This window comes from Artemia sp. Qi Xiang Cuo, chromosome 14 (genome assembly GCF_049724085.1).
Source record: "Artemia sp. Qi Xiang Cuo chromosome 14, ASM4972408v1, whole genome shotgun sequence".
Classification (NCBI taxonomy): Eukaryota; Metazoa; Arthropoda; class Branchiopoda; order Anostraca; family Artemiidae; genus Artemia; species Artemia sp. Qi Xiang Cuo.
In genome coordinates, this window is record NC_142807.1 from 54324508 (window position 1) to 54342109 (window position 17602).

The following is a 17602-nucleotide window of genomic DNA, read 5'->3' on the forward strand; positions in this document are numbered from 1 at the left end:
ATTAGACTGTTTTTATTTTATAGGATTCTGCTGAAGATCAGGATGTGAGACTTGAAAAAATTCCTGAAAACTCAGAAATTGACCAGCTGATTCAGCAAGGCCAGCCATATTTTCATCTCCAGCTTCCGAATGGCGATCGATATTTGTCGAGAGTTCAGAAAAAATTTCCATTGCAATTTGGAAGGTATGTTGGAACAACGCTGTCGTTGTGGGTAACCCTCATAATTGGGCAGTTACGGTCAAATTTAGTTATGTTTTTTTCGATACATAGGTCACTCCCACCCTAAACCAAAGGAAGACTAAGGGATTTTGTTAAGATTCATTACACGTGTTATGTCCGTATCGATGACAAAACATGTTTATAAGCCGAAAATAATTTAAGCATTATAATAATAATAATATTTTGTGAAAACAGGCTTGAGCCTCTATCTACAAAAATTTAAATAATCAAATGCTTTATTACTATAATGATTGTCAATCTTGTTCTTAAATGCATTGACTGAATCTGAGTTGACAGTGTCTGATGGTAGTGCATTCCACTCGGAGACAATGTAGTTGTTGAATTCCCATCTACCAACATTTCTTCTGAAACGTTCTTCGGTTTGCTTAAACTCGTGACCTCTCAGGTTATTATTCTTGAATGTTATTATCTCTTGTGGAGGGATGTTGTCGTAATATCAGTTGCCTATTTTGTATACTTCAATAAGATCTCCTCTCAAAAATCGGTATGAGAGGCTTGGGTTTTTTCAAACGGTCTTGGTATGATAAGTCTCTAAGTGATGGAACAGACTTAGTAGCCCTCCTTTTGATTTTTTTAATTGCATTGCTGTCTTTTTGAAACAATGGTCTGGTTGTTGTATGACCGTATTCGATCATTGGTCTCACTAACGATTTAAAGAGGATAGAAAACACTGTTGAGTCCGTAAGAGATAAATTTCTTCGAATAATTCCCAAGACTTGTGAGGACTTAGAGATGATTGACTCGTAGTGCTTGGTGAGTCATGTCACTGTCCATTGTCACTCCCAAGTCTCGCGCTTCTTCTTGTGTAGGTATCTGTTGTCCTTCAAAGCAGTAGTGCCGAGAAATGTGTTTTGGGCCTAGCCGAACATGACAAACTTTTTTCTGTATTCTCTTCCATGCTCCTTTTTTTTATCCATTGTGCTATTTTGTTTAAGTGTTGCTGTAGTATTTCTGTATCTTCAAAGCTTGTTATTGCGCGAAAGATTTTTGTGTCATCTACATAAAGCAGTATCTCTGAATCTATGTTATTTGGGAGATCATTTATGTAAACATTGAATAGTAAAGGCCCCAAAACACTACCTTGAACCACTCCACTTGTGACTTTTGTCTCATTGCTGCTAAGATATTCCTCCAGTCTCACTCGTTGAGATCTTCCTTTCAGAAAGTTGAGAACCCCCTTTAGAATAGCATTACCAACACCGATAGACTGTAGTTTTTGAAGAAGTTGACTTTGTGAGACTTTATCAAAGGCTTTTCTGAGATCTAAGTATAGAATATCTACCTGCATCCTACTATCCATATTTTTTCTCCAGGCGTTTGTAGCAACAAGTAGCTGGCTTTCTCCTGATCTTTTTTCGAGAAATCCAAACTATGCGGGTGAAATGAGGCTTCTTTCGAGTAGGTACTGTAATATATTATCCTGGAGTAAAGATTCTAGCATTTTGCATGTGATACAGGCTAAACTGATTGGTCTGTAATTACTTGGATCTGATTTGCTTTCTTGTTTGAAAAGGGGTATCACTGCTGCTTGCTTCCATTTATCAGACAGAGTCCATGTTTCTAGCTACTTGACAAAAATTTACTGCAATCGCGCTGAAATTTTCTTTGTCATCTTTCTGAGTATGGTGCTCTAAGATATAGGCCATCTGGACCTTCTGATTTGTAAGGGCTTAGATTTTTTAGTTTTTGTAGACCATTTGTATTGTCAGTTTTATTTCTTCAAATTTGCCTGCGACTAGTGGCTGACATTCCTCTTGACTTTCATCTTTGTCCCTCTCTGTTGTGAAAACTGTGGAAAACTGCTGATTTAGTAGGTTGGCTTTGGCCATTGGGTCACTGATTGCTGAGTTTCTAAGATCGGGAATAACCGGCTGTTCTTTTCTTTTTGAATTCACGACATTCCAAAACGCCTTGGGGTCGATCTTTGAGTTTTCGGCTACTTTCCTCTCCTTTTCGCTTGCTTCTTGTCTAGTGGTCTTCCTTACTTTGTTGGCGATTCTGCGATAATTTCTACGATTACTTTCGGTATCAGTCTGCTTGAGCGTCTCCCAGGTTTGCCGCTTGGTTTTTATTAGGTCAAGGATCTCTCGTTTTAAAGGCGGTCGTTTAAATATTTTGACTATTGGTGTATATTTCTTTCTGAGGTTTATGATTTCGGATGCAAACTTTCTGTTCATGTCATCTACTAGATACGTGTTATTTAGTATTTCAGTCCATTTAAAATCTTATAGCTCTGTCTGCATGGAATTGTAATCACCTTTTGAATACTTCCACTTCTCTTTTTTTCTCATAGTTTCACAACTTATAATCACCTCTAAGTAAATTGTAGCGTGGTCTGTTTTTCCAACGGGAGGACCTATAGTAAGTTCTTTTATTAGTCCCGTATTACTGCATAGGACTAGGTCCAGTAGTGTTGGCTTGTCGCTTCCTCGGATTCTTGTTGGTTTTTTAATAAACTGTTCTAGGTAATTATCGTTCACTATCTTCAGAAATTCCCTCTATGAGTGTGACCCGCTATGCTCTAGGAGGTGTGGAAGGTCCCAATCTATGCTAGGTTAATTGAAATCTCCAATGATGAGAGTTGGTTCTGTTAATCTTTGACATATAGCGTGAATATCTTTTAAGATTACTTGGTCATTCACGGCTGTGCTATTTGGACTTCTATATGCTACAGCCAAATTTAGAGTTGCTTGGTTTGTGTTTGATATCTGAAGCCAAATAATTTCCTGTCCATTTGTTGTTGATGATACTTTCTGGACTGATAAATTGTCTAAGACGTAGCAAATGATTCCCCGGCCTTCTTCTTGATCTATGTTGAAGGTGTGGCTTTTGTAGCCTTTGATGGCCAACTCTGGTAAAGTTGGGAGATATCGACAGTGTTTAGGCTTAGCTTCGACCACTGCTACTATGTCTGGGTTCTTTGCTGCAATTTCTACTTTTAATTCTGATAATTTGTTTGGTAGTGAATCAGCATTTAAATATAGTATCTTTAGTGTTTTTACTTTAGTAGCTTTTTTGTTAAGCTTGAAGGATGGTGGCATTTGTTTGGCTTTGGTTATTTTACTTCATATTTGCCGTTGCTCTTCGTTGGAGTCTTTAACTCGCCTCCAATGGCATCTCCATTTGACGTTCGCACTGGGTGCGGGCATTCCTCTTCTGTTGTCTCTTCACGGCGAGCATTTGTCTCTGCATGGGCGTGAGATCTGGGTTTATATATACTTTGGTACGAATTTCTTCATTTGATGATTTTCTTAGATTTGGAGCTGTCCTCAGGATTGTTTGCCTTTTCATTTCAAGCTCTTGTGATTTTTTTTAGCTTAACTAACAAAGTGCGTGGACTACCATCTTCTTTTGGTCTTCCAATCCTGGCAGTTTCTAGTATCTCACCTTCATTGATATTTGCCCCGAGCTTGTTTTTTTGAGTCAATTTGACAACCTGTGTAGTGTCATTGACAGCAGTATATTCAGGTTGTCCCATGACTACAAAATTGATCTTTTTCTGTTCTCTTAATTCCTTTTCTACTTCTACCTGAATAATTGCATTTATTGTCGGCTGGATGTCGTGAGGTGAGGGTTTTTTTACTATGATTCGAAGGTGTTGCCTCATGAGGTCTGTGAGGTTGAGCTTCTGTCAGCTGTCGCACTTGAAGCTGTAGAAGTGCTACTTTTCGCTTGGAGCAGGATAAGCATTCGTATTTAAACTGGAGACAGTCGTTGTCTTCTCTCTTCATGACCAGCACGAGATCGGCATTTATACCTCGGCAAGAGGCATGTTCCCATTCGTTGCAGAAAAAGCAGAGGAAAGAGGTGGCAATGTCGACATCTTTGTGACAGTAGCTGCATTCTGTGTTGTTATCTGGGAAACTAGTGCTCAAAGGAATCTCTTTGGGCTTCGTAGGCTGGCTTACCGAGGGACCTTGGCTTTTGGTGGATTCTTCTCTCGGAGTCCCTCTAGTATTTTGTGCTTTTGGTGGAGGAGTTGCTTTATATTGGTCATTGCTAGAAGATTTGCAACTATAGCATTGACATTATCCTCGGAGTTTGTCAGATGCTTCCTTATTACACGCAAGACCTGCGCAACCAAAATGGAGCCATTTTAGGCAGTTTTGGCACTGAATTCCTCCTTGAGCTCTTGTTACATTTTTCTTGCAACGTGGGCAGAGTTCTACTATATTTATGTTATATATTTTGGCAAAGATTTTATCAGCAAACCTTCAGTTCAATTTGGCAACACCAGCATTACAAACTTTAAAAATTCAGCAGTAGATAAGACCTGTGGGAAGTGCAACACACAAATCACCTTATCCCAGCAGTTTAAGGATAAAAAATCCTGCTAGCACTGTGCAGCCTCGTGAATGTTCGTTGTTGCTCACTTCTGCACAGGCTATCTCTGAAAAATGTAGCCAGAATTATATTGTAGAAAATGCGCGAAAAACGGCTGAATCAATGTGATCTGTTGTTGTACCAAAATATACTGTCTCAATCTGGCAACTATGCTGTATTTGGAAACTATGTGACTTCACTTATTCAGAAGAAACAGATACACAGGTGGCAACAAAGATGGTGTTATATGAAAATAGCACAATAGATGGCGTGCCAATCTCTTCACAGTATATAAAATACAGTATTATGTACGTGTCTATGTAATCAGACCTATAGACTCGGAGCATAGATTTTTTTTGCCGGCTTTAAAGTTCCCATCTTATATACATACATTACGAATGGGAGTTCAAACTTGTTTGGTCATTTGTCCCTGCTCCCGTAAATGTGGATTTCCCAAGGATTAGTCCCAATAATTTTTGGAACAATCATACAACTAATGTAGTGAAAAAAGGAAAGAATCCTTCAGAGTACTGTCTTATAGGCCCAATACTGTTTCCTCGCCTTTTAGCAAAGTGTTTGACAAGATTTTAATCCCTTGCTTTGCGAGCCGTGTGCTAATGTGGCTAAGACTGTTTAGTGTTTGACAAAACCTAGGCTGCGGCTTTTTCTCATAGATTGCTAAAGCAGATTTTGGAAAGTAATCCTAACTGCTTTATTATGTGTAGTGTCAACATCTCGGCCGCTTTCGACTCGATTATCCATTCCCAAGCCTTACTACCATTGTTAGAATCAAGAGTTGATCCAAGGATAATGCTGCTTCTTCAAGACTGGTATTCGTCCACGGTAATTTGTTTAGTACTTGAAATAGATGCGGAGTGCGTGCTGCGAAAACAAAGGCTGTCGGAACCGATCCGACTGCTTAAAGAGGTTAGGCAAGGGATCTATTATTTTTAATTGTGCCACCTATTGTGTTACCCGGTATTTAAGAGGTTCTTTCCTTCTCAGTGCTCTTGGCCCGAGCTTTATTTCGTATACAGGCGATCTTTTGCGACTCAGCAATACGCTCGATGGACTACGTCATAATCTGAGTTTCCCCATGGAAGCTTACAAGAGCATCGGTTTATCTGTGAATATTTCAAAATTAAATTCATAACTTTTAATTATCTTTCCAAAACAGGGCGTTCACTGGGACTGAGTGACTCGCTCGTTGGGCGTCTTGCTCGTTCGGCATCTACTTCACCAAGAAAATGCGTTCTCTCAGTGCCAAGATTGTTGCATGTGTTCACCTTGCAATTAGGGCGGGTTTTAGTAAAGCGACTATTTTTAAATATAGCGTAAATAGGTATGTTGTTGTTTGTGTATTTAATGCATTTGTCGCACCTCGTGTTTTTCACTTGTCACCTTTGTGAGAAATTATCTCTGTTCGTTACCATACACTTTACTACAATTATGCAAAGATTTTTGTGCTGTTGTGCTCGTCTTATACAGAGCTTTTTGTGCTTTACAGGGTATTTGATCCGTGATTGGAATAACGATTGATCCTCCAAAACTGCCTGTCATGCTTTTAGGCATAACGAGTTTTATGAAAAACCCGAAGTTACCATCGTGATTTCTATAGATTTTTACCTTGTTGAATCTTAAAAAACTTACAACAAACAACCTAGCATAGTATTTTCGTGCTCGTGAAATTTAGGAAAATGTGGAATACCCTCTTCTGTTTTGGGCACGACGATAATTTGGGGGGATTTGAAATAAAGGTTTGTACGTGAAATAAAGGCAAGAGACTCAAGCTACCAGATCTCTTTTTTTACAACTCAGTAATGGAGCTTGTGTAACGAAAGACGCTGCATTGTTTGATCGCCATATATATTCCCGCTAATTTGTGGCACACTGCGTGTCCATTCTGATTAAAAAAAAAGAAGAAAAAGAACTACAGTCAGCGCAGTGTTCAATGAAAGCAGCATCATTGTTCAGTTATGGGCAGCAGTATTCTCATCTGTTCAGTGAGAGTAGCAGCATTTTTGAATGAGAACAGCAGCAATGTTAGCTGTTCAGAGAGAGTAGCAGTGTTGTTCGATTGACAGGAGCAGCATCGTCATCTATTAAGTGAAAGCAGCAGCATTATTCAATGAGAGGAGTTGCATTTTTCAACTTCAATGAGAACAGCAGTTTTTTTTTTTTTTTTTAATAATAAATGTAGATCTTTATTACATAACTAATATATACAAAAAAAAAACACGAAGCCAAGTATTCTGGGCTTGTATGGCTACTCCTAGAATACTCTACATTACACATATGCATCGGGTTACCACACCTTCCAGCTACCAACATATCAACACAGCATTTAATTATAATTCTGCTCGAGAATATATATATAAAAAAAAAAAACCATACTCATACAGGCAATGACGTCTTAACTGGCAACAGAAACCAGTCCTATCTGAATCATTTTTCAACAAAGAAGGCAACCCATTCCACAGCGCTGGAAAAGCATGGCGACTAAAAAATACTGACCTTGTCGACATCCTCAGTGGTCTGCTATACTGCCTTACGTGTCTAGTTCTATAAGTGTGAAAATCCTTAGCAGTAGAAAACATATTCCGAAAGCAAACCGGGACAATATGATTAATTATATAAAACATAAACAAAACCTTAAACTTACTTAATCCAGAGAACGGCTGTATTTGGACGCGAGAATAAATGGATTTTACTGAAGTTTGGCTCTCAACCGCATATATCACTCTTATCGCTTGGTTTTATAGTAACCGCAACTGTTTGAGATAGGTCGAAAATGTATTAGACCATATCGAACAACAATATACAATAAATATGGATGGATTAGTGAAAAATAAAGCAGCCGTAACACTTTTTGAGGAAACTGGTATTTAAGTTTTCTTAACAATCCTACATTTCTTGCAATCTTCGAGGATATGCACTGAATGTGTTCTGAAAAACACACTATCTCGTCAATCAGAACGCCTAAATGTTTCACAACTTTTCTTCGTGATATGACCGATTCACCAATATCAAGTTCTTTCAGCCACGGGTAATAGTTTGCAGATCTCCCAAAAACAATAAAGGTAGACTTGTTATAATTAATTTTGAGCTTGTTAAGTCTCATCCGTCCCTCTATGCGGATCAGATGTTCCTTCATTAAGAACAAAAGTTGACTCTCAGTGAGTGCCATAGCTGAATGGTTGGTGTCGTCAGCAAAAAGAACAAGTGATTTTCTTGGTTTCGAATGTGCATGTCTCTTCACTCAAATCCGTCACCAACTCAGAGAGTGCGCAATGAAGATCATTTATATATATCGCGAACAGCAAGGGGCCAAGAGGGGAGCCTTGGGGTACTCCGCAATGTAATGGGAAATCTTTCGACTCGGCCTCGTTTAGTCGTACATATAGTGATCGTCTCCTCAAAAACGAAGCAAGAATCTTCAGAGTGTTTCCTCTGATTCCAGCATTTTCCAGTTTCTTCAACAGGATATCATGGTCTACGGTATCAAATGCCTTAAGGACGTCCAAAAAAATAGTTGCAACTTTGAGCTTGTCATCAAGTGCATCATTTATTGTAGTTGTCAGAAACTGTATAGCATGCTCCGTTGAAAAACCTCTCATAAATCCAAATTGGTTCTTGTCAGCTGTTCAGAGAGAGCAGCAGCATTGTTCGATTGACAGGAGCAGTATCGTCATCTATTAAGTGAAAGTAGCAGCATTGTCAGCTGTTCATTAAGAGCAGCAGCATTGTTTAATGAGAGGAGTAGCATTTTTCAATACATTGTTAATGCTAATTGTGAGATTTCAAAGTGGTTCGAAAATTGTGAGATTTCATGTAAAACCCCAGATGAAAACTGATAGCGAACAAAAGTGGGTGACTTGTCACTAACCGACTACTACATTGCGATAGCATCCTGTTGCTGAAATTTGTAAATAAAAATATGTTATCAAAATCCAGGCAATAATCAGACTTGACCCAAAATTTTTAGCATGCCCATTGATGCCATCCAGATGAACAGGCTATGACACATCCAATAAACTGATCAAGGTCAGTGTCCCATTGAAATAGTGGCAAAGTATTTGAGTAACTTTTGACAGCTTGAGTTCATAAGTGCAGCGTACACGCACACAGAAGAATTAGTACCTCAAATGATAAAAAAAGAATTTGGTTAACATGTTCAAAAATGTTTTAAGAAGCAAATTTGCCTCACTCATACTAAAGTGCATTCAAATGTATTCTTCATTCCCAACCCCATAAACAGATAATAACAAAAACCTAACACTTTATCATCAGAGCATAAGATGCTCTAGGAAATCCGAGCTTTCTTAAATTTCTTAATTGTAAATTTACCAGTCTATAACTGAAATTACAGTTTATCGATAGAAAATATATCCCTGTCTTAAAAAAAAGTTGGTCATTCATTTTTTTCATGTGCAATCAATCAATCAATCATTTATTACCCACAACTACAAGACAACAAGAAGTACAAGTTGAGTATAAACATAATAATAAAAAATAAAACAAAAAGAACATCAACAAACACTAGCAATTAAATTAAACTAAGAAATACATTGTTGAAATAACATTGTTGAAAAGTATTAAGGTGTTTATAAGCTTTAAATGGCCTATCCTCTTCTTCAAATTACAGTAGTGGTTTTAATTCATGTACTGAAATGTTCCACAGTTGATTATTCATGTAAAATGAAAGAAAAAAAAAAATGGAGCTAATTTTCTGTAATGTACATGAGAGACAAGTCAATGGAAGCGATTAGGATTTTTATTTTAATCGAGTATCTTTTATCAACCTCAGTTAATTTTCTTTTTCCTCTAGAGACGTGCTTGCTTCCAGATCAGTCCTGAACGTTCCTGGTCGATCTGTCTGGAAAAACTGCAAAGATACAAAAGAAGAGGAAGAAAAGACTGCAAAAAAATTTAGAGAAAAATTTGAAGCATTTGATTTTACTTTATAATCGTTTTGTTCTGATTTTATTATACAAACATTGGCAATTATGCTGCAGCTGTGGTAGACTAGTATTGATGACCACCGAATTATGGAAAAAAAATCATTTGAAAGGAACGTCTCTAATCTACGGTTCGATAACTAAAATTACTTTTTTGGGATATACTACTCTTTCAGTGTATACGTCACCACCATTTTTTATGTTTTCAGCTATAAATAGGCAATATTGTACGAGTTGCAAAGAAGTCTTTAGAAATCCATCTTTAAACCTGTTCTTTTATATATCGCTGTAATGGGCAAGACAGAATTTTCGGAAAACTGGTTCGGAAGGGAAGACGAGAAGAGAAACTTAGTGCAAGAGTGGTGTGCGAACGGTTGTGACAATGATAATTCATTTTCCTGCAAAATATGTAAAGTAGGTCTTGTGTGCTTTAGCTGCGGCAACTCAGACCCACTGCATCAACTTTGGCCCAAAATAACACGCAACCTGGAAAAGTAGTACCAGAGAAGAGGCTTGGTATGCATTGCAAGAGAGAAACGACGACTAAAAATGCTGAGAAATCGGCTAAAAATGCACGAAGTATTATATATGAAAAGATCAAAAGTAAGTGATTACTCGTAACTTTTGGACACACTACGGGTGAAAATCTATGCAAAAAGCTCATCTAGTAATTTAAGGTGCTTCTTATGTATGCAACCGTACAGGAGCTCAAGAATAATAGGTCTGCTGTGCTTAACCCACTGCAGCCCGGACAGACTGCATCAACTTCAGCCGGAAATAAAAATGTAAATATAAAAAAGTACTTTTCCTAATTATAGGTTTGAAAATAAGAATTAACTTTGCAAACTAGTCCCAGGTCATCCACATACACTCGCCCCTCAAGTTCAAGAAGGTTAAAGTTCGCGGAAGAAGACTACCACATCAGAGGTTGTTGATGCTTATGCGCAGAAGTTTAGCTGTCAGTAAGGAAGTTTGGACAGTTGGTTGACTCAGTTAAGAAAAAGTGGTTTTCAAAAGTTCCTTTGAATATTGGTACCTGCAACATACATGTAGCCCAAGAAACACTCCTAAAAAGACTACAAGAGCTCAGGGAGGGATGCCCTAATTCGATTTTGTCGTGTACTATTTTTACGGGGTTGTCAGCTGGAACTTAGTTTTTGGGTGTGAAGCCAATGGGGTTTGAAGGTCTGAGCCTCTAACCAAGGATAATGGGTTCGTCTTCACCTTAATAATAATATTAATAACCTTTGTGTGATGTGAAAATCTGAGCTGCGCTTGACATCAAAGCAATACTAAAAGTGGAAAACTTTCTTCTCTACATATGCTTTGTTTCTGCATATGCTTCTCTACATAATACTTTCTTTCTTCACTGCTATGCAGTATTCACGAAATCCCACCTGAATAATGACGTCTTTAGAATCATTATCTGTCTCAGCCCTTCAAAATCAGATTCTCATGCAGTGGGTTATTGTGATACTTAATGCATTATATGACAATTTGTGTTCGAAACAAACGTAGAACCCAAGGGGAATAGTTTTTACTTCAGTCGGATATTGTGACGCAATCGACGGATGTTGGGAAAGGTCCAGGAACTGAAGGAACCAGCTGGAGATATCTATTATCTGGTGCAGGGCCTGGTAGATAGAGCAGCTCTTTCAATTTACCACACAAATGCAGACATAGAAAGAGGATTTTCTTGTTCAGCTCTTAATGGACCAGGCTGCAAACCTGTAAAAAAGAGGGACTCTGGAAGCTAAAGCTCAGGGCTTATACAGATTACAAAAAAGCTGCTATCTCGCCTGATCAACTACTGCTAATTATGGGCTATATATAGGATGAAGACAGGAGAAGGCAGAAAAAGCAAATTTTCCCTTCAATTAGGATTTCTTTTTTCGGGCGCGCGGGTGTCATGGGACCAAACTTTAAGGAAAGCACTCCCTAATTCCACTTTCCCCTGTGCATATATGTAATTAAATATAATCTTCCGTGTTTGATAAAAAAAAAGAAGAAAAGACACAGGCTTCGCTTACAACAGATTTGTGATGATGATAATATTTGTGATGATAAACATCTAAATACTCAATGAAATGCAATAAAATTAAAAACAAAAATTATTTCTTGCTGACTAAAACATTTGTAGTGAAACTATAAATATATTTCTTTGAACTTATTTTTATCTTCATTAATTTTCTTCGCTCAACAACATAGCTTATGTGCTGTCAATACCATCTACTTTTTACCAGGAAATTGGAATTTTTCTTATAAGTTATCCAAGGGTCTACACACTCTAAATTCATTGCCATCGCCGGGTTTGCATCTTTTTTTCCTAACTAATAAAAGTCCCATATATCTACAATGTCTTTGATAACGAAAATATGCATAAAATAACCAATGCCAAATATTAAGGCTCTCTTTAATCCAAAATACGTACATAGAAAATAAAACATAAGAAAAAAATCGTAAAACCAGCAATACTTTTCCTTTTTCTCAATCCTTTTCTTTCTTTCCTTTACGAAAATCTACTTTTTGCTTTCTTCAAGATATTTCCTTGTTCAGAACCAGTTCGTCGTCTTTTCTGAAATTAAAACTAAAACTATAAAGCTTGAACTTTTTCAAAAGACACCGGAGCTTTTATGACTTACGGGCCTTAAGTTAACCAGAGTGAAAAGCCTACTTAGCCAATCTGAAACCTGAGTTATCGTAAAACCAATCGCTAGAGTCTTAGGTATTCTGTTTAAGTTCTTTTAATTTCAGGCAGTGGATTATTAAGTTAAATATTTGGAATTCATTATGCTGTACTCTAAGTTTCTTGTGGAAGGTGATAGCTTGTGAGATTTGAAAATTGTGAGATTTCGGGAGGGAGGGGGTTTACAAAATGATTTTTTTCGGAGGGAGGGGTTAACAAAAAACATTGTGATATTTTGTGTAACTTATGCTAGAAAATGTTGTGCCATGCTTGGCGTGAGACCTATATCCACTTTTGATGAGAAATATGAGTTAAGAAAATATTAGCAAGCCATTATTACCATTTAAAAGAAAACAAACAGCAGGTATCTATGAAAAACTTTCAGGCGATGAAAGGCAACTCCCTCACCGTACGTGCTCGAGTACGTTTCCTTTACGATCTCCTTTGATTTTCACTTGTGGAATCAGATTTTAATTTTATTTAAAACCTGATAAATAAAACCACTATATTTCCCTTACATTTATTTGTTTATTTTATATTTTTTAAATTCGTTTTCTATTAAATCATTCGAACTGCACATTAAATTCTGTAAAGGGAAGGAATTGAAGCGTACGCAGCTGGGTTGGCTTCCGGTGGCTTGATACTGGGACGAGTTGTCAGTAGTAGTAGTAGCATTATTAAGGGATTAGTATTCAGTTTATCATCAACGCTCTATAATGTATAAGCTTCTCTCTATTTCTCTATAGTTCTACGAAATTTTTTTTTTTTAAGTCGATTCAAAAACGAGCCGGAGTTTCGAAAGATACAAATTTGCTTCCACTCAACATCAGGCATTTAATGAATCATACAAATATGAAGACAGAGCACAGGAGGATTGCAAATAAATATGCCCTCTACTCTCAAAAAAAATTTTAGCTTAGAAAACTATATATTCCTGACCCTCTTTAATGTTTGCAAAAGCAACAAATTTCATCGACCCATTCATATTCCCTCTAAAAATGCGTTTAAAAACAACATACATTCATTTGAAAACACACTACATCCTCCCCCCGCAAAAAATATTGTAGCTAGGAAAAACACGTGCTTCTGACCCTTAAATTCTATTACGTTTTGGTAAGCTAAAATTTACAGAGGATGGAAGACCTGAGGTTAAACCCTGTAAGGTTATGGCAACAATGAGTCATAAGCAGTGGTGGATGCAGGGGAGGAGAGGCGTTTAAATATAACTGACCAATGCTCTAGACTAATAGGAGAATAAAGACAATTTTTACACTAAAAACATGAGCAAACGAGAACTAAAATCGTAATTTTTATCCCCAGCAAGATCACTAATGCATCATAAATAAAATCCAAAAACCTCTTCTCAATTTTCTCGATTGTGTTTTAGAAAATTAATACAATCGGAAATCAAACCGTTCCGTCATGCATTAGCTGAAATTGGTTTGCGAGGAGTGCTATGATGTCTTCCAAATTTTGAAGGACTAAGCTTTGCCAAGTTACCACAATATGTGACTCAACGGTTCCCGTCCAAGTTAATGATAATCAGGCATTTGCAGATGATTAGTTTAGAAGGCATTTGCAGATGTAAATATATTCATATTGAGGTGAATTTTTGTGAAGGGTCTTACCTAACTTTTGTGAAGGGTCGCTCCTAACTCACCCTAGAATGGCAACCCTGTTTCTGACTGAACTGATTTATAAAACTAAGTTTGAAATATAAGTTGAACACTTACTATGTCCTGAGTTTCTGATTCACTTGTACTGCTTTTCTTCTCATCAGCTGCTGGATTTGTAGCAAGTGACGACAAATTCTGCAGCTCCATTGGTATTTTCAATGTTTTTCCCGGGACAAGAGCTTCATATTGATGCCTCAATGATTGCAGCTCAAAATCACAATTGCTCAATCCCTGTCGCAATTCATACACCAACAGTAGGTTATTCCTTAATTCATTAAAGGCATCACAAATCTCGTCTGTGGCAACAGATGGGGTCACCTCAAGTCCAAAATCTGTAATTAGCTGTTCAATAGCTTTGATCTTTTTCTGTCCTAGGGCTGTGGGTAATTTGAAACGTTGGGATCGTGCAAACACAGTGATATTCTTAAAATCGGGGAATTTAATAGTTTGTGCGTCACCGTTGAATGGCGTTGCAGTAGCTTCTGATTTTTTAGTAGGTGTGACTGCTACTTTGAATGAGCCAGGAGTCTTTTTGACAACTTTTTTTCGCGGCTCCGTGGGAGTCATTGTTACATCAGCAGCTGTAATTAATTTCTGCAAATCTTGGGTCTTACGATCTCTGTCTTTCTTCCGAATTTCGATCTTCCGCAGTTCAGCAAGAAGCATTGCTTCCTCTTCTATCTAGAATAATAAAAGTTTATAGAGACACCACTATTATACAAACACGAGACTTGATTCCTTTCTCATTATTGGCCGTGGCCAGTAGACACGGCTTGAGCCCACCTCTTTTGGGACTTCGGCAGGACTCATACAAGATGCAACATCAGATGAATAACTCAAACTGCCCATTTTACGAGAGATGTTGTAATTATCTATGCTGTACACTTATTAATGATACCAAATTAGTATCGACCGCAAAAACCTATTAAAGCTAAAACATTAATATTTAAGCAAAAACATTAAAATTATTGCGTTGGCTGGGAAGAGGTCACAGGAAGATAGAGGTCTGAGGCACTGAGTGCATCATGAGAGGGAGTCTAGAATGATGCTCCAAAAAGAGTGGGGTGAAGGAGGAGTGTATGTAGCTGTGTTGACCTCAGGCGGATTAGTGTTGTGAGGAATTAGTCAGCAGTAGCAGTAACAATGATACAAAAAAATATTATTGAATGTATTCTTTACTATCCAAAAAATCTACGATCTCTAGAAAATCTTTCCAAGGGAGAAAAATCTCTAATTAAAATATCGTCCCTGGAGGGGAACAGAAATTCTTTCTTACAAGTCGGGAAGAGGGGAGATGTACCTTCGAGGGCCACCAGGCCCGTTTAGCGCCTGAGATCATACAGAATAAGAAATCATTGCATGTTCTCGATCTAAACAAGGTGAAACATGCCTACTAAAATGGGAGGGATAGGGTGTATTGATGGGGCAACTGCCCACTTTGGTTCCCAATTATATAGATAGATAATCTTTCGCGATTCCTTTTTTAAATGAAGGCACAATAAACCTACCCTCCTGTTTACAAGTTTGCATAAAAAGAGACAAGGAGGGGTGTTGAAGGGTGTAAGGAATAATTGTGTGCTTCCATCAATACAGATTAAAAACCTTATATGATTCCACTTAAAAAAAGGTCTGACATGTCTATATTTTACCTAAAAAAGTTGTTGGGGAGAAGGGTTGTTGGAGGAAACATGGGCCCGCATTTTGCTTCACATTATCTTCAATGAAACCACTACACGTTTTCGATGTTAACAAGATAGAAACTTATCTCTCTCATAAAAGGGAGGGATGGGGGAGGAGCGTGGCTCAATTTGGTCTCCCAGTCATTCGCATTTAAATTTCTTGCATAATATCAGTTCTAACACAATACAACATGCTTATGCTAAAAAGTCGGCAGAGCTTCTGAAGGGTCAATTCAATTAATTCAAATAAAAAATAACACCAATAATAGTAAAGATCCTGGAAGCAAACTTGTTGAGGACCATAACAGCAAAAAATTGAAAATGAAGAAGAGAGAAAAAAGACAAAAGAAAGAGAAAACACGGGTAATTAAAGCAAACTGATTAAAAATTTAGAGAATTATAATAACTTAATACTATAATAATTATAAAACGGGTCCTACGGCCGTATTTTCTCCAATCTTAATGATTGAAAATCCGTATGTTATTCCAGTTAAAACCATGCACAACATCCCTACCCTTCCGCAAAAAAGTTAGCAATAAAGAGAAGTAGGGCATTGGATGTGCCATGGATTTACTGTGTGCTTCCACTAGTATGGATTAAAAATTCGTGCATGATTATGGGTTAAAAATAGATGCAGCATAACAACCTTTATACTAAAACCTGGTGGAGAAGTGTCTTAAGAGCATGAAGGCCCCACTTTGGTTCTCCAATCGCAAGATTGAAAAATCCATCCATGATACTGTTCGAAAAAGGTGGAATACAATAACGTATATTTTACAGCCAAAAATACGGCGAAGTACATACAAAGTACAAACGTACATCACCAATCATCAGGAAAACACTTAAATAAAACACTATATTCACTTAATAAACTAGGATTTTCTTTTAATAAACATAATTTCCAGATACCTTGCTATTCTAAAGACAAAATGTGGTGACGTACTCTTTAAGACATCTGAAAGCATCAACTCAATTTTTCCAAATATACCTTCCCTCATCTTATACAGCCTTTGGCCCCGGCTCAAGCAATGAACCAAATCATCTTCCGTAACTTTGTAAAGCGGGCAAGGATACCTGTCTTCTTTGCAGCTTCTTTCTTTTGAGAAGCTTTTAAGTCTTCCCCAAATTGGAAGGCAATTAGCCCTAAGCTGCCTCCACAAAGTAAGATATCTAGCTGGTAAATTCGGCTTAAGATAGAACTCCTGAACATAACCTACCTTAACCTCCTTATAAAATGTTCATTTCCGATTTCTTTAGCTTCTCACTCCATTTTTAGATCGTTTAATTTTCTAGTACGACCTAGCCACGATCTTTCTTCCCCTGTGAGAGTAAATCTTCTTAAGCTGCCTTAAGCAACCTATCACTCGGGAACTGAATAACTAACAATCAAAATTCGTTCATTGAGAGTTTGAGACTAGTCGGTAATTTTTTAGTGGTCATAGACCTAGATCACCAATTAAAAACTTTGAATAAGTCGTTTTATGCAGCCTATAAAATGTCTTAAAGTATCCTAATTGAATACACTCTAGCTGAACCGCTTTCTCATACCCCAGAATCCCAGCTCCGTAATGTAGAACAGGTATTATTTTCGATAGAAAAACCCTTTTATACAACGACGATTTTTTATTACCATTTTATTACCATTCCGAAAAGTTGTAAGTATTGCTGCTCTTCTCCGGTTTAACGTTTCCTTTATTTGCGAATTCCATTACTTTGAAAATATGTCCAATATACTTTGTTATCTGCAATTTGAATCTGCAAAAAAGATAATACCAAAGCTTTGCTCCTGCAACCCAATTACCAAAATACGAACTGGACTGCCTCTTCAAACATTAAAAGTCGAAACAATTTTTTTATTTAAAAACGTTACCGACATGATCAATCACTCTCAGCATGATCGCCCAACCCGTGTGGGAAAATGCTGGCGGCAGTAAGATAAAAAGAAGACTAAACAGTAGCTCGACGGTGGCGTCAGTCGGAGGGACAGGGGGGTCATATGCTCTCCCTCCCTAGATTTTAAAATACCTTTCTGGGGGGG

At 37.5% G+C, this 17602-nt stretch overlaps 2 protein-coding genes across 5 annotated transcripts in view; one reads left to right on the plus strand and one right to left on the minus strand.

Moving 5' to 3' along the window:
• LOC148944632 (pre-mRNA splicing factor cwf19l1-like) overlaps nt 1-9565 on the plus strand; it is a 75517-nt gene extending 65952 nt beyond the window's left edge. The window contains exons 9-10 of the mRNA XM_089100550.1: nt 24-184; nt 9393-9565. Of these exons, the coding sequence (XP_088956676.1) occupies nt 24-184; nt 9393-9531 (300 nt within the window). The 3' untranslated portion in view covers nt 9532-9565. The remainder of the gene's footprint in view (nt 1-23; nt 185-9392) is intronic.
• Nucleotides 9566-11914: 2349 nt separating this feature from the next.
• The window catches only part of DMAP1 (DNA methyltransferase 1 associated protein 1), a 40814-nt gene continuing 35126 nt past the window's right edge, over nt 11915-17602 (minus strand). For all 4 annotated transcript variants that reach the window (XM_089100836.1, XM_089100834.1, XM_089100837.1 and 1 more), the window contains exons 6-7: nt 13942-14565; nt 11915-12097 (exon numbers count right to left, since the gene is read on the minus strand). In XM_089100836.1, coding sequence (XP_088956962.1) covers nt 12032-12097; nt 13942-14565 — 690 coding nt within the window. In that variant the 3' untranslated portion in view covers nt 11915-12031. The remainder of the gene's footprint in view (nt 12098-13941; nt 14566-17602) is intronic.